Here is a 25,375-nt window from a genome sequence, read left to right as displayed (position 1 = left end):
TGCTTTAGTGCTTTTCATCCCCACCTGAGTCCACTTACAAGCACTCACCAGGTGCTCAGTAGGTACATTTGAACTCTAGGAAGTGTGTATGTGTGTGAGTGTGTAAGTTTCCATGTGTGTGTTTAACCCATTTGTGCCCGCAACTGCTTTTTTTTTTTCCTTTGGTGTTCTCTGAGCTTGTCTAAGCACAAATGTGAAGAAATTTCGGTCAGGAAAAGTTTTTCTTATCATACTAACCTATATCTAGTATTTGGGCACATGGGATTGCTGTTTTTACAATAGACTCATTCTATTTTAGGAAAATAAACATAGTCCCATGTGCCCAGAGACTACATATAGTATGATAAGAAAATGGCTGTATCTCAGAAACTACAAGGAGCACAATCAAGTATTTGGTCTCTATGAACTCATAACAAGTTGAATATCAAATATATGCCAGGGCTATCGTGAGATGAGACTGGATATCGTCTTAGATTTTGGATATCGTAATATGGCATAAGTGTTGTCTTTTCCTGGTTTTAAAAGCTGCATTACAGTAAGGTGATGACATTGTCTGAACGTACCAGACTGTTCCAGCTGTTCTATTATTTGCCTTTACCCACTTAGTCATTATATCCACATTACTGATGATTTTTTATCAAACATATCATTATGTAAATATTTTGTGAAAGCACCAATAGTCAACCCTACAATATAATGGGTCAGAAATATTGTGATATTTGATTTTCTCCATATCGCCCAGCCCTAATATATGCACATATATCATACTAAATATACTCTTGGGGCACAAATGGGTAAAATATGTGTACGGTTGTTTTAGTTTGAGGGAGATGGTGTGTGCACGTGCCTATATGTTAGTTTGCTTGTGAAAAGTGCTACTTAATGCACTAATAATGCAAATATAACCAGACTAAGGTTTCTGTTTTTATTCAATACAAGCACGAAACAAAGTCACAACGTGAACCTGATGCAGAGCAATGTGACGATCAAACAAAAAGAAAAAGTGGGGAAATCAATTAACTGTGAGGTATGTGGACGCCATAATATAGCAGCTACCAATGATTGCAGTGAATAACCAAACTGATTGATGCTAAACATTTTGATATGCTTTCCTGTCACTAGAATAGAGTGGGGACAAAAACAAAAACAAAAATCTTCAGAGGGCAATAAACCGAAAAACAAATGAGCAGCTGATAATGAATCAACACCATATTATTTGGATAACTTGCAGATGTGATGTCCCATTATTTCAACAAGCACAAAGTGAAGGGCAACATAAACACACAAATATCTTCCAGACAATGGAAACCCTGACAACCTTTATAATAACAGCCATTTCCATGTTTGTGTTATTTGCGATACCTCTGTAACCTTGATAAGTGCAATGGAACTTTACAGGTATATTTGCTTTTATTAGTATCTGAAACTAATAAAAGTGAATCATGGTATAGGCACGCCCGTATCATTACCGGGTAAGGGTGTTGTCCATTTTCTAGACTGAATCTATAACACACTTACTGGTGGCCCAGATAAGGGGAGCCGCCATAAAGCCATACACATAAGGACAAATTTCTAAATAGTTTACATAGAAGGCCATCTCTTTGCTGCTGCTGCTGCTGCTGCCTTTGTTCACGCACTGTAACTTGATAAAGTGCGATGAAGGAGTGTAACTGAGAGCAACCAAACCTCTTGCCTTGGGTAAAAACAGATTTCTCAGGAAAGAGACAACACTCCAAATGATTTCTCACGAAATTCTCAAATTTAACACGGGAGGGGAGTTCGGTTGTACAGCTCATTTATTCTCTCGCCCTGCTTTGCTTTAGCGTCCCTGCATTTTCGACCCGGGTTCCACTCATCATTATAGCTCTCTCAACTTAGCTTGAGGCATGTAATAAGAGGGGTAGTCAGGCAAAGAGAAAATAGGTAGCTCCCCAATGTTTCCTAAAGCCAAGAGCCCCATGGCGAAAACAACATCGACCGGTATATCGAGAATGCAAATGAGATGACTGTGTATAATCAAACTAATGGCTTAAAGCCTACAATACACAGAGAGAGAAACGCAACCAAACATTTGGAGGAGACATAAAATAAGATTAACAGATATAACATGATAATTTGATCGCAATCATTTCAAAATAAAATAACACATTATTGACTAATTTATGATCTTATTGAAGCTGACAACTCAGAATGGATCCCTGCTGGAAGAAAAGATGTGCAGGAAATTGCAAATGTTGGACATAAATAAGCAATGCAGATGCTTATGTGAGGCAGAAACACAACAGGATAGGAAGATCTATGTTTCAGACACCCGTAGAGAGGGAATTAGTGGAAAAGGGGATATTAAACATAGAAAGTTTAAGGTGAGAATGAAGGTGCATTTATAAGACAAAGTAGAAGAGAAAAGAAAAGACAACCGGGAAAGTATGAGTCATTTTTTTGTGCCAGTGCCAAGGAGATGCCTATGCTTGAATGAACCTGTGTTTGACTGGCAGACACCAGCATAGCAGAACAATTCCACTTTCTCCAGGGTCATGCTTTTTGCTCGCAGTTCTTCGCCCTGTTCCTATCAGCATACACGAGATTACTTCATATGTTGCAGTTAAAAAACTCCCAACATGAACACAACAATGGAGGTTTTAACAGGAATGTACTGTCCACATTTTTGCCTTTTCAAACTAAATGTCAATGTCACCGGGGGTTTTTTTTGCTCATATTTATCTGCCACGGCCTTTGGCTGACTAGTTACAAATAAAAGCACATGAAAGACAAATCTGAAGAATTTAGTTGCCACACCCGTCCCATATACCTAGGCTACACACTAAGGCAGGAGCAAAACCTGCCCTAAGGCCACACGAAAGAAAAAAACAGACCGTGCAACAGCCTCTGCCAGATTTGCTTTCCGCTTTTTTTCCCCCTTGCTCTTTTTTCTTTTCCCTCTGGCTTTGTTCTTCAAAAGTTACTTGAGCACAGTGGCAGTGTGCTGGAGCCGAAGGATTTCAAATTATCAAGACCAGCAGGTATTTTTTCACGTACGAGTGTGCTTAAATCTTTGTGCTGTACAGACACACAATGAGTTTATTCTTTAACAACTTCCAGTCACAGTGAAGCCACAGTTTGAAGAGGGTGAAATTTGCTTTTGAAAAGCTGCCTCAAACCGTTCACTGCATGTCACAAGTTGCCTAGTGAAACACTAAATATAGTATGTGCTGTCAATACAAGATTAAGACTCACAAAATCCAGATTGTTGGTCGTGCTGATTTTCTAATTTCTGCCCTGACTTTGGAAACATGCATTCAACCCAAAATGTTGTGATTGCGTGCTGCCAGTTCAGCTGCAGGACTTCCTTGTTCATTCCGCAGTTGAAAATCGGGGCTTGCTTTGAACTACCTCCGGTAATTCCGCTCACCCCTACCCCACATTCCTCAGCCTTCTCAGGCCTCTCGCTCACATGCTTACATAAACTTTCTCAGTGCTTTTCCCCCCCTTCTCTTTCCACAGCGCCGGCAAAATGCTTCAAATTCCACCACCACGTTGTAGATCCTAGTGTAATAGAAAGAATCCTAAAAGTAAGCTTTCTGTTACCCGGCAACTTAATATATCACAGCATCCCAAAGTTCCCAGACATCTGTAGCCAAGATCCAAGTTTCAGAGACATCAAGCCTTTTGGAATTAATGCCCGAAAAGGCAAAAATGGTGTTGTATATTCAAAGCATTGCCTGAAGCATTGATTTCATAATTTCAGTGCAATATGGTTAGGGGGTTATTGGTCAAAGGCAAAAAAGACTTAAAACCTTTAGTTACTGTAAATGAAAACAAAAATGCATGTGGACTGGGTTGCGTAGGCTATTTGTGTGCATGTGTAATGGTTTTGGTGAGTTTGTGTCCTTCCAAAGTTCTTAGTAACTACTAGCTATTTTCAAACTGAAGATGGAGAAATAATTGGTTCCGTTTTGTAGTTTGTAGTATTCATGCAGTTTAGCATGAGATGGAAATATTTGATTGATAGCTAATCTAAGTAAAGAAGTAAAGAAACCATAAAATATTAAAATTTAACAAGCGGGAACCAAAGAATTTTCTTTAAAAATTACTCAAACCGATTAATCAATTATCAAAATATTTGGCGATTAATAGTTGACAACTAATCGATTAATCGTTGCAGCTCTAGTAGCATGTAGTTTTATTATTTGAGGTATCTTGTGTTGTTTTAGTGAAATGTAAGTTTCATTTTTTGAATTTAAAATCATCCCAGTTTACATCATTATTTGGCAGCATTTTGATTCCATATTAGCGAGTTAACGTTAGCTTTGTCAGTTAATTCAGTTAGCTATGTAGCAGTTACACCTCACAGTTGATGGCTGTCAAAATTTAGCAACAGCTAATCTCATTGTTAGAACTACTTTGTGTAGTGCAACCCATTTTAATTTAGCAATGTGTAGTAAACACATTATAACTAAGCTAAGTTTGAACTTAAACTGAGCTGATTGTTTTAGCAATAATTTTCTTTTTCCTAGAAATTGATATTGGAATTAGATTTTAAATAATCTGATGTGATCCTGGATTTCTACGTTACGCTGAATTTTCCATACATTTCGTGTTACAATTGCATGCATAAAATACTGCATGTGTTGCTATGAACAGTAGGTGTCATGGCTCTCTGACTCACGTCTTTGTTTAGTTTGAAGGGCACACAGGGGTCATAATGCATCGGGACAGGTCTCGGAGATAATCATAATGGTGATACAGTGTCACACAAAAACCATGTCTATTTTATCTCCTTCAATATCCCGGCCTATTAAGCCAGTGAGCCATTTCCACTTCATGCATCACTGTGCACGCTGTATACTGTCAGTAAAGGCAGAGAAATGGCTGTCAACAGCTGGCTTAAGGGAACATGCTGCTTAAGACGAGCTCCATCATTTCACCAGCCTAACAATGGAGAACACTGGTTCTCTGTATATCAACGTAATCCGATAGTGTTTTTTTGTTTGTTTGTTTTTGACAGCCACTACTGATGAGTTCAGAATTTTTTTAGCCATAATGTAAAAGAGTGACTAAAGAAAACATGAAAATAATTTCTCTGTGCACTGAATGACGTTGGAAAGAGACTGAAAACATCTTTTGATACACTTGTTACATGTCTGTGGTGCATGTCTGAATGGGTTTTTCTTTCCTCATTTAAAAAAAAAAATTGCCTATTAATTCCAGTTGAGATAGCTTTTTGGGACTTAGCTGACGATACAAAGCCCCCATTGTTACAGGGAACAGCGTTATTTCAAAGGCCTTTGAACAGATCTCAGAGCAATACTCCTTGATTCAATATCACAGTGTTATTTAGGAGCAGTTACTTTACCTCCTAGCCCCGAAGAGCTCTCCGCCTGAGCCTCTGGTAACAATGAGGGAAACACAGGGTCCGTCTTCATTCCCTTCTATATCCCCACCCCCCTGAAGATTTTTCTATCTTCCTACACTATAGCTGTCTCTATATTCCCATTGTACATGGTAACCCCAGCTGGCCTAAGGAGGATGTAGACTTTGAGCTGACAGCAAATAATTTCCCCTTCATATGAATGAAGATTCATGCTATCTCCCCGGGTACGACTGCACTGTTCAGAAAATGATCTCCTGCTGGCTTCCCATCCATGAAACTAAGCCAATCATCGTGGAACACAGCTACAGTAGAGCTGCAACGATTAATCGATTAGTTGTCAACTATTAAATTAATCGGCAACTATTTTGATGATTGATTAATTGGTTTGAGTACGAAAAAAAAAAAAATTCTCTGATTCCAGCGTCTTAAATGTGAATATTTTCTGGTTTCTTTACTCCTCTATGACAGTAAACTGTCTTTGAGTTGTGGACAAAACAAGACATTTGAGGACGACGACTTGGGCTTTCAGAAACATATTTCACCATTTACTGACACATTATAGACCAAACAACTAATCTATTAATCTAGAAAAAAATCGACAATGAAAATATTTGTTAGTTCCAGCCCTAGACTACAGATCAACACCTCTTGAACAGCTGCAACAAAGGTTTTAATTACAACAAAACACAACAGAACACTATAAGCTTAAACACGGAAATGAGGGAAACCCAGCCAACCTTAGTAAGGTAACAAAATCCACCTACCAGGACCTCTGAAGCTTAATAATTAACAAATCTGCCAACCTCACGGTTACAACAGGACACCAAGACTACACCCAGCCAAAAAAACAATCACCACATAACTCCATGTAAAACCACAACCTGTCGTTTTTGCACAAACAAATAAGATATAATGTATTGATTAAATTCAAACATTCAGACATGAGGGTGGTATTGATCTTCTCATCTAACTCTCAGCAAGAAAGTGGATAAGCAAATTTCCAGGAGTTTGAACTATTTCTTAAATGCAAGGCAAAGTCACGGGCTCGCTTTGCGTCAGGCCGAACAACGGCCCTTAGCTGTGATATAATCACAATTATGAAGAAATTTATTTTGTGTTAAAAGAAATGCATACAGTATATTGTTAAATACTGTAGGTGCACAATATGACGGGGATGTAATCTGAAAGGGTTAAAAAAAGTCATTTTTCATTTCATCTCAGCTTTAAAAGATTTGGCAAAAATAAATGTAGCCTATGTCTAACAACACTTGTCTCATGGGAGCATTGTGGTGGCCTACTGGTTAAGACACGTACCATATAATGTGATTACAAAGTCCCCAGTTCGACCCCTAATCCTCCAATTTTAGTATCAGTCAACATGGCCATATATTGTAAATCATTGGTCGACAGACAGGCCAATGTATTTCAGTACACCCACTTCCCTGTACCTGAGTGTATTTGTGGTCAGGGCTGTCACTTGTCAAGTACCAGACAGCATGAAATTGCCTCCAAATACTTGAAATAGTCGCTGAAATTTGAATAAAAGGATAAAAGCATGTCAGTATCTCTTATATCTCTGCCATAATTTAGCGATGAGAGACCCTGGTGAAGATTCTCAGATGTGTCTGTGGGGAAAGATGCTAATCTATTCAAAATATCACTGCTGTTTGTACTAAGTAATGCTATACACTGCTGTTTATGGCAGTGGTTGTGTTTAGCACCAGCGGCTTGCAGTATTAAATAACAACAAACTAAAACAGTTTAATGAAACTGGTTTTTGAATGTTCCTCGGGGCCCAACGTGAAAGAGACTGCTAAAAGTGTAAAGTCTGCAATACATCAACGGGAATAGAGTATAGATCTAATTCATGAGAGTGTTAGCATGACAAGAATTAACACACAATGAAGCACATCCTCTGCACAAGGCAGCCTTGAGTTTCTTTAAAAAGATTTAATGGACTGAGAGACCAACATACTTTTAACTAGGGAAAGTGTGTTTTTCATTTAGCAACCTACAATCAACTTCGTCCTGCTGCACATTCCTGGTCCCGTCTCCACAGTAACAGCACTCAAGCAAAGACTATTTGGAATCATGTGCCACTTCGCAGTCCCACTTTTATCTCACACACATCGGCACTGAATAGAAAATTAGGGACAGAGGGCAACAGCTCTCACTTTTAGCAAACTATACTTGATGCCAGAAGACAGACCATAAACAAATATGTCTTTTCAATATTGTCAATAATCTGTTTAATTTAACAGTGGAAAAATAAGTGAAGGAAATGGTGGAACTGGAAAACACGCTAACAGGACGTTGTCATTACGCATCAAACAGTTTCATTTGCTTTCACAAAGAACGCATTTACAGCACAGGCTGCAAACAGCTTCAAGTGAAAGGGCATTGCATATATTATCCAACAAGAAAGGGCAATGCATACATTATACAATCAGCATTCTGCGTCTCATCTAGGCTGAACACTCTCTGCTCTGGTCACCTTGTAAACTGGATAATTTTGCTTCCAACTGAGACACAACTTGCTTTGAACACATTTTTCAAAGTAAGTTGTGTCAGGCTCCATACCATCACCTCTACGGCAACATAGCCTTGAGTTACTCTTTAATTTCCAGTGGAGACGCACAAATTATTTGTGCTGCGGCCTACTTCAGTTGATATTCACTGAGGGATTGGGTAATTTGGCATAAAATGTCTATTTACATTTATCTATCTAAATAGATCTAAGACAGACTGATCCATCTAGGCATCTACATACCTAATGTTCATGTAGGTACGTAACAAAATTCAATCTACAGAAGAAAGAGAGTAAGGTATTATAATATAGGTAGTAAATATACGTAACATAATTCAAAATCTACAAGAAGAAAGATAGTAAGGTACTATAATCGGGGCTGTCAAAGTGAACAATAATGCGTAACTTGCGATTTTTAGGTTGTAGCTGGCTCAGTAAAGCTAGAGTGAAGATACTGGCATCATATGAAACTAAAAAACCTAAAGAATCCATTGGTATCAACCATGTCATACTAGCTTGTTGCAAAGGAGGATAAATAACGCTGCAAAGTTACGCTACATTTTGGCGAGGAAGAACTGGTATGGCCATTTTCAAAAGGGTCCCTTGACCTCTGACCTCAAGATATGTGAATGAAAAGGGGTTCTATGGGTACCCACGAGTCTCCCCTTTACAGACATGCCCACTTTATAATAAACACATGCAGTTTTGGGCAAGTCATAGTCAAGTCAGCACACTGACACACTGACAGCTGTTAGCCCTGTTTCGGCTTGAGTTTGCCATGTTATGATTTGAGCATATATTTTTATGCTAAATGCAGTACCTGTGAGGGTTACTGGACAATATTTGTCATTGTTCTGTGTTGTTAATTGATTTCAAATAATAAATATATACATACATTTTGCATAAAGCAAGAGTATTTGACCACTCCCCTTTAAGGTATATTTTGAACAGACAAATGTGTGATTATTTTGCAATTAATCATGATTAACTATGGATAATCATGCGATTAATCGCGATTCAATATTTTTATCGATTGACAGCCCTAATTATAGTATAGGTAATACATACTGTATACGTAACGAAATTCAATATCTACAGATGGTAAGGCATTTTATATAATATAAGTAATAAATATAGGTATAAATCTTTGCTTGACAGCAGTGTACCTTTACTCTTCCTTTATTTTCAATCACGCAAACCCCATCATTCCTCCCTACCCCTCCAAATATGCAACAAATTGCCAATTACTTTTCTAGGGCTAATTTAATAACAGTGTTTGTCTACAGACATTCTGAACTGCAGATTCCTGAGTAGTGTGGCTCCCTTTGCCCAAAAGCAAAGCCAAGGACATTACTGTCCAGCATCCTTCAATTCAAACCTTTAGGACATTTTCCATCTTACATTACACCATCCTGCCGCCTGGGATGAAGTCGTGCAATGGTTTATCCAAACGAAATGAAAAGGCCTCCTGTGAGGTTGGCTTTGACTTTCCCATATTCCTGCAAGTGGCTACCTGAGCTTTTGATCAAGTAGGGCTCAGCATCTTGATTTGCACAATCTCCATTAGTCATCCCAGTATAAAGAAATTAAGAGACGGTTACTCATTGGCAATAAAAAAATACAGCTTTTGTATGTGGTGCCGAATGTCTGCAGGTGTGTCTGGGTGAATGTGAGTCAGGTGTGCTTAAAGGAGTGGAGACTTGCCTAGGTTCAACATGATAAGAATTGTTTTATTACTAGTCTGTTTCAACTACCACCGGAAGCTCGAGGTATTGATTCACCTCAACACTACTGCAACTGTTCGTAGTGTTTGTTGTTTCTTTGAATGTTTTCTACTCCTCTTACCTTTTACAGTATGTGTGCAATGGTGGGGTCCTGCACAAAGAGTTACAACCCTCACATCTTCACTACTGACCCACATATAGTATGCACCAGTGCTCTTTTGGATTACTCTGCAGCCATACTGTCAGCTGAGGGTGTGTGTTCAGCCGCCCGGGAGTGCTAGCACCTTTTCAAATAGTTTTCCATGGTTTTATAGCACTAGCTTCAAGGCCTTTCTGAAGAGGAAATTACATCGACCATTCGCCACACTTGCCTCTTCAAAAATTGGCATGAGCCCTTGAAAATCCATATCAGTTGACCTCTAGGGCCCAAACATGTAAAACTATAACCAGCCTCTTGGCCTACAAGCCCTCACAAGTAAAGTGTATGCTTCCTCTCCGGCACAAAATGGTGGAGAAAAAAAGTACACTGGTAGGTGGTGAAGGAACTCATACGTCTCGCAAAACTATGAGATGCATTTGGTTGAGGGCTAAAAGCTACTGCTGAACTTATATTCAGCAGCAAAATCTTGTTTTATTTCTGGTGAATCTCATAGTTGGTTAATATGTTAAATACACGCACTTGGAAAGTTTCAAAGTTCAGTTTTGTTGCTCTGAGTCTTTTAGGTCCCTGTCAGTCAAAAATCACTTAACTGTGAGCAAATTTTTTCCCATTAAAGCGAGGAATGGTAAATTTGGTCTACGGCATGGGAAGGGGCCCAGAAAAAGAGTCTTGATAAGTTTAAATTAAGATGGCAGCGAGCCAGTGACCACAGACCTTTTAATAACACAGAGAATGTCTGGGCAAACAGTTGCCATGGACTCCCTGAGCAGTCTGACACAATAGGAACCATATCTGGAGAAGAAGCTCGCATGGTATTCTTTTACTTGAAATTGTAAATGAGAACACTATGGCATTCAATAAACAGCAATAATCGACACCACTTTTAAATTTAATCACTATATTTCACAAACCAATAACTTGTTTGTTGCTCGTGTGGTTTGGGAATGTCAGTCTGTTTGCTTGTTCTAAAATACAAGCTTTGTTCAGATTTGTTAGATGCACCTACTCTAGGAGAATAACTCGCTGTTTTTATTTGCATCAACCACCACAGACGCTGCTTTCCACAGCAACACTTTGTTACCCACAAAGTAGTTACTGTGCTATTGTGGATGCCACTGTAAGAGGAATAGCTGAACGAATAGTGATTTATACTGCGGTGATAAACAAACAAACAAAACACTACAACATGGATAAAACCATGCAGCAAACTGGTGTGCTCTTAACAAACACAACTGCGTGGGTTTAGAATTACAAGTGTCAAGTAAAACAGGAAAAGACTTGAACGGTTTTCAGTCACTCCGTCCCACCCTGAAAAACAATTTCCCAAAATGACTGAAGGTGTGCGGCTCCTGGCATTTTTCCTCGCATCGCTTTTTCATTTGTTTTCTAATTTTGAACTGTCTTAAAACATTCTGGTTAAGATTCACAGCGTGCAGCTGCAGCGCTGAATATATAGCGGCGGGCCATGTGTGCACCAGTGCTTATATTTTCCTTTTGGAAGCAAAATATTCTAAATGCATATGGTAGCCTTATAAACCACAGCCTTCATCTAGTGAAATCATAGGAGGGGCATTACCACCTTGGCTGTATTTAGTTGTCTACTGACCTCAGATGTAATCCATAATAACAGGACCCAACCCAGGACAATCCTATCATTGCACCTCCTGATAATCACTTAATATAGGCCTCTGGGATTTAGTAGAAGATCAGACCAGCAGGCTCCCTGACTCTGTACCCTACACAGGATTTAGAGTTAGACACGGACTAGCTGTTTGCCTGCATGTGGTCCTATCAAGAATACTGTAGTACTGCAGACCATCCTTAAATCTGCACTATTCCTTGCAAAACTTTCATTAGTTAATTTAGAACATAAATAGAAAGAAACTTAGCTAAAACAACATAGAGCAGCACTTGAAATTCTTGCACGAAGGCATATAGCTGAAGCTCGCAGCATGTATGTTCATAAACAAAAAACCTTATTACAAGTCAAAGTCCGACCACCACCACAGAAACAATCACACACACACCACAGCCGACACACACAGCCCTGGAGGACCGATCCTTCATAAAGGCTCGTCTCTTCGTGCTAAATTTACCAGGCAGAAGAAAGTATTTCCCTACATGTTCACTGAGGAGACTTCCTGTCAACTGATTGAATAATTCACATACATCTGGTTCTTAATAAACTACAAATATAAACCGCTTTTACAGCAGTAAAAGTCTGCAGAGCACCAATAAATTGCATTTCCAGCTTTCTTGTGTTAGATATGAACCTGTAGGTTAGCCTACATGTACCAAGAGAAATCAATGCATTATGCATTAAGTTCCGCTGCCTCATTTAGACATTAAATATGCAGAATGCAGAGAGAAATTTAATTTCAAATAGGGGGGGAAAAAAGTCACATTTAGCCGCCCGAGAATGTGGTTAGCAAGTTTTAAACAGGGGGGCAGCAAGCCAAGTCCAAAACAGCAAAATCAGGTGATTGCTGGGTTTTGGGAAGGAACTCCTGGAATTCCAGACTGCTTATTTTGAACTAATTTGAGTCAGCTGTTAAAATCATTCCGGGCAGCTGAGCAAGTATTAACATATTTTCTGCGACATAATAAGAAACCCGCAAGCCTTCAGAACAATACTGAAAATATGCATTTATTTCTAAAAGGCTATTAGAATGTTTTTAGGTCCAACAGGTGTGACCATTTTCCAAATTAATACTATTTTAAAAGGGAGCATGTATTTATACAGTGAGAGGAGGTGAAACCACTTAGACTCTTCTTAATACCACAGCAACTTCTCAGGAATGTCCACACAGGTCTGAGAGACAGCTGGTCCATCTGCTCCTGCTGCTCAATTCTCCCAAACAGGAAAAATGACTGGAATCAGGAACCTTACCCGTCTCCTGGAAGACTGCCTTACCTCATTGTTCCACACAGCGACATGAACTGAATAAACTGTAGCTGCATCAAACTTCCCTTATGCAAATCATTTCAAGCTGATGCATCTCTATTTCAGAAATAAACAACAAGCGTCACACAGCTCTATAGAAACTCAGAGATAAGAGACTCACCGGTTTCCTCGTCGATGGTAAATATCCCCAGGCCGGATCCATCTCGTATGGAGTATCGGATCTCTCCATCTCCGTCTCTGTCTTCATCCTCAGCTGATAGAGTCATCACTAAAGTCCCGACAAGTGCGTCCTCTTTTATATATCCCTTTTCCACAAACGATCGGAACAAAGGCCTGTAGAGATTCTCGTTCACATCCACCACGTCCACCTCAATGAAACAGGTTGACGACAAAGACATTGGCTTCCCTTTGTCTTTAGCTTTCGCCGTCAGGTTGTACACCTGTTTGGTCTCGTAATCTAGATTCTGCACGATCCGCACGGCACCGCTGAGTTTGTCTACTTCGAAATTCCCGTCTCCGTTATCAATGAGGCTGTATCGTACCTGACTGGAAGGTCCGATATCGGGATCGTGAGCCTCCAGCCACATGATTACAGTACCGATAGGAAGGTCTTCCCTCGCCTTTACGCGATAGTTAGGAGGGACAAATTTAGGTGGGTTATCATTCACGTCTTCCAAGGTGATTTTAAGCGGCACCGTGGACACTAACTGAGGCTCGTTCGACGCCTGGTCATGCGCCGCGATCTTCAAGACGTAAACCGGGTGGAGCTCGCGATCCAGCGGCTTCGTCACAGTCACCACGCCGGACTCCTCGTGGATCGCGAAATGATCTGTGCCTCCCAGAATCGAATACTTGATGACTCCGTTATCTCCCTGATCCCGGTCTGTCGAATCCACCTGGATGATTTCCATCCCAACAGGTGTGCTCTCACTTATTTCAACTGAATACGAATCTTGCAAAAATTTCGGGCTATTATCATTGGCGTCTAGGATCTTAACGCCCAAGAGGCGTGATGAGGATTTCTGTGGTATGCCAAGGTCATAAACCGTGATGTTGAGGGTGTACTGGTCTGTTGTTTCCCTGTCTAGAGGAGAATAAACCAAAAGCCAACCGGTTTCCATATCGAGTACGAAGCGGCTTTCTACGTCTCCTCCTGAAATAACGTACACTAGCTTCCCATTGAAGCCGCTATCGGAGTCCGTGGCGCTTAAATGGACAATCCGAGCCCCGACGGGCAGGTCCTCTTTAACTTCAATAACGCTGGGGAAAGACTCTGCAAACTGAGGAGCGTACCGGTTGACTGAGTGAAAGTCATTAAAGTTGTCTTCTGGCTCAGTTTGCGTGTGGATTCTGCTGCCCTGCAGTAGCTTTTCAGCCAACATGGTCGCAACGCCGGTCTCGACACATTTTAACTGGACGGGCTTGCGCGCTGTGATGACAGTTATGTTCATGAACATCGGCTGGGTTTCATGTTCGCCGTCCGTCGCGATGACTTGTAAACTATGAAGGGAAACTTTAGCTGCCTCTCCCTCGCTCAGCGTCTGCTTCAGTGAGAGCACGCCAGAGCTTGGGTTCAGTTCAAACAGATCCAGATCGTTCCCAGCTTTAATGTGGTACCGCACTAGCTGCAGCTCATCGGCGTCTATAGCAGACACGGTTGTTATCTGCTCTCCCTCGCCGTGATCTCTGGGCACGGTCACTTCACAGTCTACATTTTCAAACAAGGGCTTATTGTCATTCAGGTTATTTAATGTTATGGTGACTGATGACTCCACCTCTCTCCGGTAAGGGGACCCCCAATCTGACGCCCTGACTTTGAGATTATAAATCCTCGGCATGAGCTCGTAATCCAGGACCTCTGAGGTAATGATGACACCGGAGAAGTAGTCGATGACAAACGGCTGAGGGCTCATATTGGTGATGCTGTAGGTCACGTAGCCATTCTCGCCTCTGTCTAAATCAGTGGCTTTAACCGTTACCACACTGGTCCCTTCGGCTGCATTCTCATCAACACTGGCCTTGTAAGACGTCTGCTGGAACTCAGGTGCATTGTTATTCACATCAATCACATCAACGATCACTTTTGTTGCCGCTTTTTTGTCACTGGTGATCACGTCCAGCTCAAACCGGGGAGCAGAATCAGCGTTGATTGGTCCTGCCGTGCTGATTAAGCCGGTATCTGGATTGATGGTAAACTTGTTCCTGTCAGATTTGTGTTTAAAGGCGTACTTTAGCTGTGGATACTTTGGCACGGCTGTTACCATAGTGACAGGTGTAAGAAGAGGGGCAAATTCACTCAGGTTGACTCTGTAAACGGCCTGTTCAAATATAGGAGGGCCCACTTTGAACTGTGCAGAAGTGACATGTACCAATTTAGCAGATGAAAATTGAGGGGGGCTGCCTTTGTCCTTGGCCTGTAAAGTGAGGTTGTATCCAAACGGCTGGCTGTCCCAGTCTACATCTTTGACTGCTTTGATTTTATACTCCTTGCTCCCGGGGCTGCTTCTCACAGCCTTGAACTGCTGAAGAGGGTCACCGGCCACGATGCTCAATGATGCTATCTCTCCATTTGGTCCCTGGTCGCCGTCCTCCACCGTTACCATAGCATAGGTGGGGTCGTGGTCTGCATCTGAGGGGGCCAGAGTGACGGCAGTGATTACAGGTGCATGCTCATTGGCCTGCTCCACCCTCACCATGAGTTTGGCCATGCTACTGAAGCCGCTGCTGCCGTACAGCTTCATCCCCCTGTCCACCGCGAGGATCTCCAACTCGAACAGTTTTGTCTCAGAGTAGTCCAGTTTGCCAGTCAGTGTCACCACACCGCTGGTTGGATGAACTGCAAACATGTCCGTCCACTCCCTGAAACTATAGTAGTACTCTCCGTTCGTACCGATGTCTGCATCCGTCGCCGTGACCTTGGCCACGCTCGAGCGTATGGCCGTGTTCTCCAGCAGAGAGATGCTATAGGATGTTGGCGAGAAGAGAGGCCTCAGATCGTTGGTGTCCAGTACCTGCACCTTAACTCTAGTGCGACACTCAACATTAGTGTTCCTGTCTGTAGCTTTAACAGTCAGCATGTAGTGGTCTTTAACCTCCCGGTTCAGAATGGCAGTGCTGCCTCCTTTGGTCCTTATTCGCAAAAAACTGAAATCTCCCAGCAGGTAGTCCTCCGCTTTGAATAAGTTCTCATTGTCCCCAGAGATGATTTTGTACCGTATCTCCCAGGCTGGGTCCGTGATATACATCCCCATCTTGGTGTGACTCTCTAAGTAAGTCTTAGCAGCAGAGTTCTCGTATATGGTGGCGTTGTAAACAGAGTGGGTGAACTGCATGGAGGCGTCCCTCGCCGTCCTCTGGTTCCCTGCGCAGCCACAGAGGAGCTGCAGGAGCAGCACAAGCAGTGAAACCCAGCGCTTCCCCATCATCGTACCGTGATCTTCACAGAACCACCTGGAAACAAACACAATATGACTGTTAGTATCACAACACGTTATCACGCAAGTGCATTTAGTACATAACAGTAATTACAATTAATAACATTAAAATAACCACATCAAATCAGCATTTTCTACTATCATCCCTCGTGGAAAGACACTGAAAACCGTATTCCTTTCTTCACCATGCGCTTTCCCCAGACTCCTTTAAATGTCATGACAAGTGATGGCTGGACTGATAAATGGCTAAATAGGTTCCATGTGGAAATAAGATAGAGCAGAGCAGTCAGGTGACAAGATCTAAGCCCGAACTGCCCCCAAGTCTGCACAATGCCAGATGCCAAATATGTGCACTTCAGAACAGACACAACATCCAAACATCAGCTTAATGAGCTCAGAGAATGAACTGGCAATAAAAAACACACATGATGTAAATTTTTAATTTCCTTGTTGATGCAAAAAAAAAAAAATGCTAATGCAAGACTGCACATTTAAAACTTCCCTTCTTTTTCTCATGTATAGAAATGCAATCAAAATGACATTTCTGGTCACCCTGTAAGGATTTTAAAAAAGCAGCAACAACTATGTAATAGAATAACTTGCAATTTAAACTGGACTTTTGTCTGCCAGTAAAACCAGTAATTAGAAATCCTGCTGGTGGTAAATCAAATTCAAAGATAGCTCCTTTCTATCTCACCGAGCATCAATCAGTGATAAAAACCACAGAGGAGATGAACCAAAGTGCTTTAAAATTGCAGATTCATCCGTTTACAGCCGCTTTTTTTAACAACGTCTCGGGGCTGCGTGGTAGGTAGTCCGTACAAAGACAAATAAAAAGCAAGACGCTGCTGTCTGCTGGGTATAAAAACCTACGTTATTTACTTTTGGCGTGTCAAAATGACCCGAGCAAGGGTTTAGTTATTACTGCTTTTATGTAGTGGTTAATAAGTGACAGAGTCTAACTAGCAAATACCTTAAATCTGAAACTATATCGCCTGCAGGTATACAAAAGAACCATCTGCTTGCAGGGCGACCATTGTAAAAAAAAAAAAAATTCCAGCAACTAAAACTTATTCTTACACACATATAACAAATACAATTTGCTAAATTCTGTTTCTCTGCTACTCTAACCTATTTTTTCATTAAAAAAAAAAAAAATCTTTCAAGAAAGTAAGTTAAAGACTATTTCATGTCAAACCCCCCCATCCCCCAACTACAGCCATTCACTCCATGAGACGATGGTCTCATAGCACAGATTTGCTAGAAAAGACACACTACACTTTTCAAACACATATAAAATAACACATAAACTTCTGAATAATACACAACAAAACATACCATGCTATCAAAAACGACACTAAACCAGTAGTTTTGCTGAGGCTAAACTTCCCCCAAAGACTGGCAGAGAAAGCAGAGCGACGGTTGGTTTCTTTCTCAGCTCACAATAGCAACGAACTAACTTTTTCACTCGCTCACTTCGAGCGCTAAAAGAGCTCAAAGGACCACCTAGTGCATAAGCAACGATTCACCTACCTCTTCTGTTATTAAGTGCGCATATTTGGAGGTTTTGCGTGTAGTTCATGTAGTCCAAATCTCGGCATGGTAGTACGTGGACTTGCCTCCTCTCTCTCCGTTACTCCATCTACCACCACCAGCAGCAGCAGCAGCTCAGATCAGCCAGCAGCTCTCTCTGCTTCCCTTTCTCTCCCACTCTGGAGCTGCTGCTCGGTATGTATCTCTCCGCGCTGCGCACGTCCGGATCTACTTTACCATGCTGGCAGCAAGATAAAACCTTTCTGCTCTGAACCCAGGACCCTACTTTCATTTACTCTGACTGCTTTTAGTCTATATTTAACTAAAAATAAATAAATAAATCAGATTAATCTTAATCTTAATCACCACTTCACCCATGGCCCCAAAGGTAGCCTTTTCTTTATTATAGGAGCGTCCTTTTACTGGAATTACATTGTGATGGCATAAATTAGTTATATAGCTGTCATTACATTATTATTTCTCTTGACAAAATAAATAACAAACCCCCTCTCTCGACCATATTTGCACTATCTGTTTATATCATGTTTATTTTTGTTTATAGCTTATTTTGTATATTGTATATTGGTAGAAATTCAATTTTTTCATTCTTATCTTATTCTAACGTTTTATCTATTCTTTTGTTATTATACTGTTTACTGCACCAACAAAACCAAAGTAAATTCCTAGTGTATACCTCTTACACCTGGCAATAAACAGGATTCTGATTCTCTCTCTCACACAAACACACACAGTCACTCACACACACTCACACACACTGTCACTCATCCATCCAGCAGTGCAGTCAGACATGCATCACAATTGGACATTAGTACTGGCATTTGCTAACCAGCTTTTAAAAGTACTTATTGCTAATGCTTATTTTCTATCTTATTTATTATTTATTATTATTCTATTCTCAATCTTGTTGTGTGCTTGTTCTATCTTTTGCTGTTGTAAAAGATAGAACAAGCACACAACAGAAATGTCCCCTATATGGGATTAATAAAGTACTTACCTACCTACCTACCTACCTACCTACCTACCTTATTTGCTCAAATTGCTCATTATAACCAGGTGTAATTTAGGAATATGTGACTAACTGGTGTGACTTTTTGTTCTCAATATAGGTGAATTTCATGTTTTTTTTTCTTCATCTTTTGCTATAAGGGAAAATTCAAATAACCTACAACAAAGTCCTCTTGACGTCAGGACACTATGGCACGTGAGACATCCCCATCACAAAGGGCAAAACCTCATCCTGCCCAAATTTGGACTAATCCAATATCAGTTATTCAGCTGCAGCCCAAACCACTTACAGTATATGTGCAGTGACGAGGCTTTTTAGAGACAAATAAATGAAAAAAAAGAGGTGAGTTCAGTTTGACCTCAAAGCTGGTGGCAAGCAAACAATCCCTATTAATACAACAGTGTCAATTAGACAGGAATGTATGCTGGCTGTGCTGAAAAAAATGACCCTTTGAGAATTCACATCATCATTTTTTGTTTTCAGCATAAAAGAAGGTGGATAAACTCAAATTTCAGGGTATCCCTAACGATGACAAATAGGTTAATAATACTTGCAAATACAAAAGTTCCTCTTCCAATTTCGGTGTTTAAGCATCAATTCTGGAGAATGTCTTCTTCTCATTATTCTCACTAATGTTAAATTGTCTTTTAATAGCCTGGCTTAACTAAGGCTGAGAATGTAGTGTCCAGCAGTGCGTCCCAGGGTCTGTGTTTTGGCATTAGAGCAGGGTGACTGATGGTGGAGGTACAATCGACCCCCCCTCTCCTCTCTCTCTCACACACACACACACAGCCATCCTGACTGCTTCTCTCAGACCAGAAGCTGCACCACATCCCTCCACATGCGCTCCGGAGTGTGGCTGCTATGCGATTGATGGCGCTGTCTCACTGCTCTTGCCCGGACTGACTGCAGCGATCCAGCTGGTGCGCCCAACAGAAAGCCTACATACAGTGCTGCATGCAGCTATAACAACTTGTCAACTTGTACTGCTGCTCCAGTGTGTGTGCGTGTGTGTGTGTTGGCGTGTGCGCGCAGGGTGCGTTTTGAGTGCGTAAATTGTGCGTAATTTGTTTGGCACAAGTCAGACAGAAACGCTCCCACTCTCCTTCAACTCAATCTCAAATATTCTCCGAGTTGAGGCACAAAAGTTTCAAGAGTCATTTTTATTTTTTAGAAACAAAACCCGTGTTCTAATTCTAATTCTAATTCTAATTCCACTCAGAAGCTCTACTCACCAGACCAGCTGAGTGATCGCCGGCTGCTGCTCTCCAAAACTTCACTTCACATTAAATCCTGGCAGGTTTTGGTAAATATTTTTTTTCGCGAGCATCTCTCAGATGGAAAGGGATGGCTTCTGTTATTCTGCGAGTATCCGGCACCTTATTCCTCCTCTGTAGTTCTCAGATCCGTCTATCTATCCCCGATCCGCTCAGAGTCATCCCACTTCTTCTTGGTGGCTTGATATACTGTAGAGAGCTGTAGGCTATCTATCACGGTTTGCCTCGCTCCTCTCCTCCACTACGGCTCAGGTGGAGTTGCATACTGTTGCTGCCTTCAGGTGGTATCGGAAATATGGTAACCCTTGATAGGAGCGCGCAAGAAGACAAAAAAAAAAACAGTAAAGAAATGGCAAAGTCGTGATTTTTGTTGCTCGTCTGTATACTCCTATTCGGGAAAAGTCACATAGCTATACTGAGGGGGGCGGAGAGAAAGGAAGTCAACAACTGATGGAGAAAGTGATGCCTTTGATTATTAGCCTTTATGTTGTGGCTCTCTGCTTATCTGATTATTTTTATGCAGATAAATCTCACTTGAATTAATTAAAAAATGAATTGTATGCTTGATGCATATTTTTATCCTTCAGTTTGATGCATTTCTTAAATAAACAGCAGCAACTAAAACACATTTTGTCACAGGGTGCATTTTTTAAATTATCCTCCGTACCAAAAAATCACATGAAAGTCATTTGAGAAACCCACAAAGTTTGAAAGTAGGAGCATTATCTGATCTCCCTGAAGGCATCCAAGGATCTTACACCTTCAGCTCTGACGTCACATGCCTCTCTCATTCCCTGCATGCAGCAGCTCAGCGGGTTGCCTGCAGTTTAGCCATGTTTATCCTCTCCCAAAATCAAAGCAAACCAACCTCACTGCATTTTTTTTAAATTCTTTTTTTCATGGCTTTCTTAATTCATTCTGGTCATGGGTTGTGTTCTTGTGCCCTTTAAGGAAAACCACCGTGTAGTTTTGTTTAATAGTGATCACTTGAGCGTCAGAGAAGCAAATGTCTTCATTCAGCTCCTCCGAACATGTGGTTAACAACTAAACTCGACACCGTGCTGTGAGGCGGCTTGCCAGAGAATGCTGGAGTGGAGAGAGGGGGCCGCTGGAGCTGGCGGTCCAGCGTGAGAATCTCTGCCTAATGTCCATTCAGAACTGGCTCATTAAAGTCACATTTGCCCACAGGCTGAGTAAACGAACGAGACCTGTGGGTTTGGTGTGTGTGCATGTGTGCCTCTGCGTTAGAAAGAGAAAGAGAGAAGGAAGGAATGAAGGAGGGAGAGGAAGATTGAGCTTGTGTGTCAGAGAGCAAGTGTGTAATGTTTCATCTCTCCTGGTCTCCCCTCTACCTCGCTCCCACTTTTGTCCTAGACAACGTTTGGTATCTTAAACAGCCTTTTTTCTTCTTCTTCTTCTTCTTCTTCTTCTTCTTCTTCTCTCCCTCTCTTAGCCTCCCCTCTGATCTGCCTGTAAAGCTTTAATTGAATTCAGGTCAGGTGATGCCCAGGGCTGGCTCCGCTGCTTTGATCTCACCAAGTGTTTGCAGTCCTGGCTGCTGGGGGTCAGGTCCTAGCGCCTTATAGATCCTATAGGTATATGGGGAGGATGTATAGTGTTTGCATTGGGGAGCACCTCCACTCCCTTAATTATAAGTTACAGGGGAACTAGTATGCTTTTGTGCCTTTTCCCTTTCCTTTAGTGTGTTATATAGTTTTTCAACACAGTCTCACGGCAGTTCGTAAAATGACCACAACATTGAATCTATTTTGATTTGTGTACATAGACACGCCTAGCACGACTTCAAACAACATATTTTTTCGTGATTTTTCCTACGAATGTCCAGCAACACGTGACACACGTGTGAATTTCCGCTCCAGTCTAAATAAAACGATTTAGTTAGGTTTAGGAAAAGATTGACTTGGTTAGGCTTAGGGTGTGTGTAACTTAAGTACGGAAGTTACGTGACAAATAAATCAACTTGGACTTCACACGGGGGCTGCACGGTGGTGCAGTGGTTAGCACTGGCGCCTCACAGCTAGAGGGTTGCAGGTTCGAGTCCGGCTTGGGACCCTTCTGTGTGGAGTTTGCATGTTCTCCCTGTGTTAGCGTGGGTTTTCTCCGGGTACTTCGGTTTCCTCCCACAGTCCAAAGACATGCAGGTTAGGTTAATTGTGGACTCTAAAATTGCCCGTAGGTGTGAATGTGAGTGTGAATGGTTGTCTGTCTATATGTGTCAGCCCTGCGATGGACTGGCGACCTATCCAGGGTGTACCCTGCCTTCGCCCAATGTCGGCTGGGATCGGCTCCAGCCCCCCCGCGACCCCTAACGGGATAAGCGGTTGCAGATGGATGGATGGATGGACTTCACACGGGACACAAACACTGGTCTCCTGGGCAAAAGTCCTGTGCTTTTTGACCCACCCATCCACCCATCTCTAGGGAGCCAGTTCACAATTACGTGTATTACATACAAATTGATTTTGTGTTACAAAATAACTCTGCTGTGCGACTGGGCTGAGTTTTTTGTGCATGTAAAAAGTTACAAAGCCCAAAGTCCACGTTAAAGGGAGTTACTCTCCCCCACAGAAACACTGCTCCTGAACTGCCTGAAACACCTTGCTTGAAGTTCTGCCTTTTCTTCCGTAACGTGGTGATGTCGCCAAGTAGCACATTTACATAATAGCTGCCTATAGCAGTTAGTTTGGCACGACCTCAAATAAAGCTAGTTTGAGCGGAGCTGGAGAGGAGTCTGAAGAGTTTGGTTCGGTTGACCAATTACAACAGTGGGCCAGCTATATAGGTCCTTTTTAAATCAACTTTATAGAAAGATGAATAACATCCAGGAGATTAATATTCTTTTTTTTATGTCGCTCTGACTGCGTTTAATGTGATAGCTTGATGACTCAGTTATGTCTCCGGTGTCATACTGGTGTGGAAGTCGCTCCAGTCTTCAGTCTAAAAGCCTCATTATGACAGAGTCTACAGTATGCTGCACATTTCCTCTCATGTAACACACTGCAGGCTCAATTTCCTCTTAAAATCACACTAATCCGCTACAGATTGTCCTCGTGTCGTTGAGAGATGTTAGGAACAGGCACGGCCCAGCGTGCTGAGTGAGTTACTTCTCCTTTCCCCCCCTGTGACTAATGCTGGTTCCCCTGCAACTTGAAACTGGAATGAGATCAGGAAAAGATACAGATGATTTGTAGTGCGCCTGCAGCAATGGAGCACCCAGGTATCTGTTTCTCCCACCAACCAATCTGTGTAGAATCTGAATCCTGAGGCAGAGCTTAACTGTAAGAGAGATTAGAATAATTCAATATCCACCCTGCTGTAGAGTCCTCAAGTACAGAGGCTGACCCCTCCTAGAGCTGGTGCCTCTGTTCTTAAGAAAAGAGGACACGTTATTGCAAAATGAACACAAAGAACGTATATTTTGGGCTTCCAAATTAAGCTTTATTTGGTCACACAATGTACCTGACACTATTTAAGTGTTTTCTTTTAGAGAATAACATGAGAAATTTATGGGGAATAATAATAAACAATTGACATTGCCCCTGCAGCTGGAGACAAACTGCTGTGCTCTGAAAATAAAGTCTTCATGCTGCCTCAAGCAAAGCAGGAGATTATCTTAGCAAAGCCCCTTGGTTGTAGAAGCTTCCGTAATTACCTAAAAAAAAGCGGTGCTATATCTGGAGCAACCTGTTTGGAGAGTTAACATTACTGCATTATTTATCTGGTGGTGTTTTGGTTTAAGAGAGCATGTGAGTGAAAAACTAAATGTGTGAAATAGATTAGTGCACTTCTCTCTGCATGCAAGGTTATCATGAAAACCTGTATACCGTGTCCTCGGGGAAATCAATAAACCTGCTTTTTCCCGCCTGCTTATAAACTCTACGTTTGACTCAGACTGGGTTGCATCTCGAAGCTCTTTGTTATTCAACGGTTCATAAGCCAAATAAGATGTCCGTCCCTGGAGACGTCCCCAGATGGATCACAGTAGTGCATTCAAAATGTAGTGTAATCAGACTGTTCGCCTTATTAACCCTGAGTCCGCCTAGTCACCCAAGAAGAGAAACGGCACTGATGACGATTATATCTTTTTTCTTTTCTTTTTTTTTGTATTTCATCGATACAGAAACGCGTGACACAATTATGCCATCTATTGAAGAGATACTTAACCACTTATTAATAAATACTACTATACAGAATACTTCAACATTTTGGGAAAAATGCTTATTCACTTTCTTATTGAGCGTTAGATAAGAAGATTGATGTCCTAAGGTTACCAAAATATGCTTACTAGGAGCTCTGACAATTACAAGTAAACACGTTTGACCTTTTATCCTAACAAAAACCAAAGTGTAAAAAAGTATTTCCCAACGTGACAAATTATTCTGGGAAATGTGCAAAAACAAACTGTGGGTTAGATGAGAAGATTGATAACACTCTTGTGCAAATGTATGATAAATACGTAGCTGGGGTAGCGTTGCCAGATGGGAAATGTTAAACTAAGGTACCAGAGGCTTTATTATCATATTTTGAGGAAAATTATCAGACGTGAATCATAACCATGAGAACAAATAGGTGTAAATGTGTAATTTTACAAAACACTTAAATAACTTTTTGACACGCATTCAAATCTACCCACATTGTTTTTTTTTCGAAAAGCAAGCTGACGCAGCGAGGAAGAGGGTCTGTTACCATAATCAGTCTAACAATTGTTGTAATAGCTTATTATTAAAAGACCATAAGGCCATAAAATGAGCTCATTAAATAAATAACTGGGCTTACTGTTGCATTCAAAGCTATCTAACTCTCTTCAAATGAGCATTGAGTGGCGGGAGAGAGAATGACAACCGTGCTCGGGAGTTACGTTCATCAACATCATAGCCCTACACTAAGCATGATTAACTGGAAGGAGGTCACGTGAGAAGAGATGCATAAACACCAGGGTTGTCCTCGACCAAAGAAATCTTGGTCGACTAATCGATAAGTTGATTTAATCGACGGATCTGTAAAACTGAGTTTCTCCACAAAGAATCACACAAAAGCACCACTTTAAATCTTTTGTTTACCAGAGATGTGCTCACAAGTTTCTTGGAAATAAGTCATTCAGCATGAAAAAAGCATAAAAAATGACTAATCCACTAAAGAAATCTTAGTTGACTAAAATCAAAACGACTGATTAGTTGACTAATCAACTAAGAGGGGGCAGCCATAGTAAACACAGATGTATCGGATCCATATTTTGCTGTCTGGAAATTAATTAAAATGAGACAGCTCAGACTAAAATCAGCTGCTAATTGTAAGGGTCACAAAATGGTCAAATTATTGTACATTATGGCCCTTTTCGCATTATTGGTCGTACATCGTACAGAGGGCAAAATTGCCGTACAAATCCGATAATTATC

The 25,375-nt window shown here is 41.2% G+C and overlaps 1 protein-coding gene across 7 annotated transcripts in view; it reads right to left on the bottom strand.

Moving 5' to 3' along the window:
- fat1a (FAT atypical cadherin 1a) overlaps window positions 1–20,523 on the bottom strand; it is an 83,859-nt gene extending 63,336 nt beyond the window's left edge. For 2 of the 7 annotated variants that reach the window (XM_074629547.1, XM_074629551.1), the window contains exons 1-2: window positions 17,655–17,835; window positions 12,848–16,137 (exon numbers count right to left, since the gene is read on the bottom strand). In XM_074629547.1, the coding sequence (XP_074485648.1) occupies window positions 12,848–16,112 (3,265 nt within the window). In that variant the 5' untranslated portion in view covers window positions 16,113–16,137; window positions 17,655–17,835. Of the gene's footprint in view, window positions 1–12,847; window positions 16,138–17,459; window positions 17,483–17,654; window positions 17,837–19,916 lie in introns of those variants that run through there. The other 5 variants (XM_074629550.1, XM_074629552.1, XR_012593260.1 and 2 more) reach the window with 4 other exon arrangements.
- Window positions 20,524–25,375: the final 4,852 nt, after the last annotated feature.

Source organism: Sebastes fasciatus, chromosome 3 (genome assembly GCF_043250625.1).
Source record: "Sebastes fasciatus isolate fSebFas1 chromosome 3, fSebFas1.pri, whole genome shotgun sequence".
Lineage (NCBI taxonomy): Eukaryota > Metazoa > Chordata > Actinopteri > Perciformes > Sebastidae > Sebastes > Sebastes fasciatus.
This window is presented reverse-complemented; position numbering and strand designations above follow the sequence as displayed.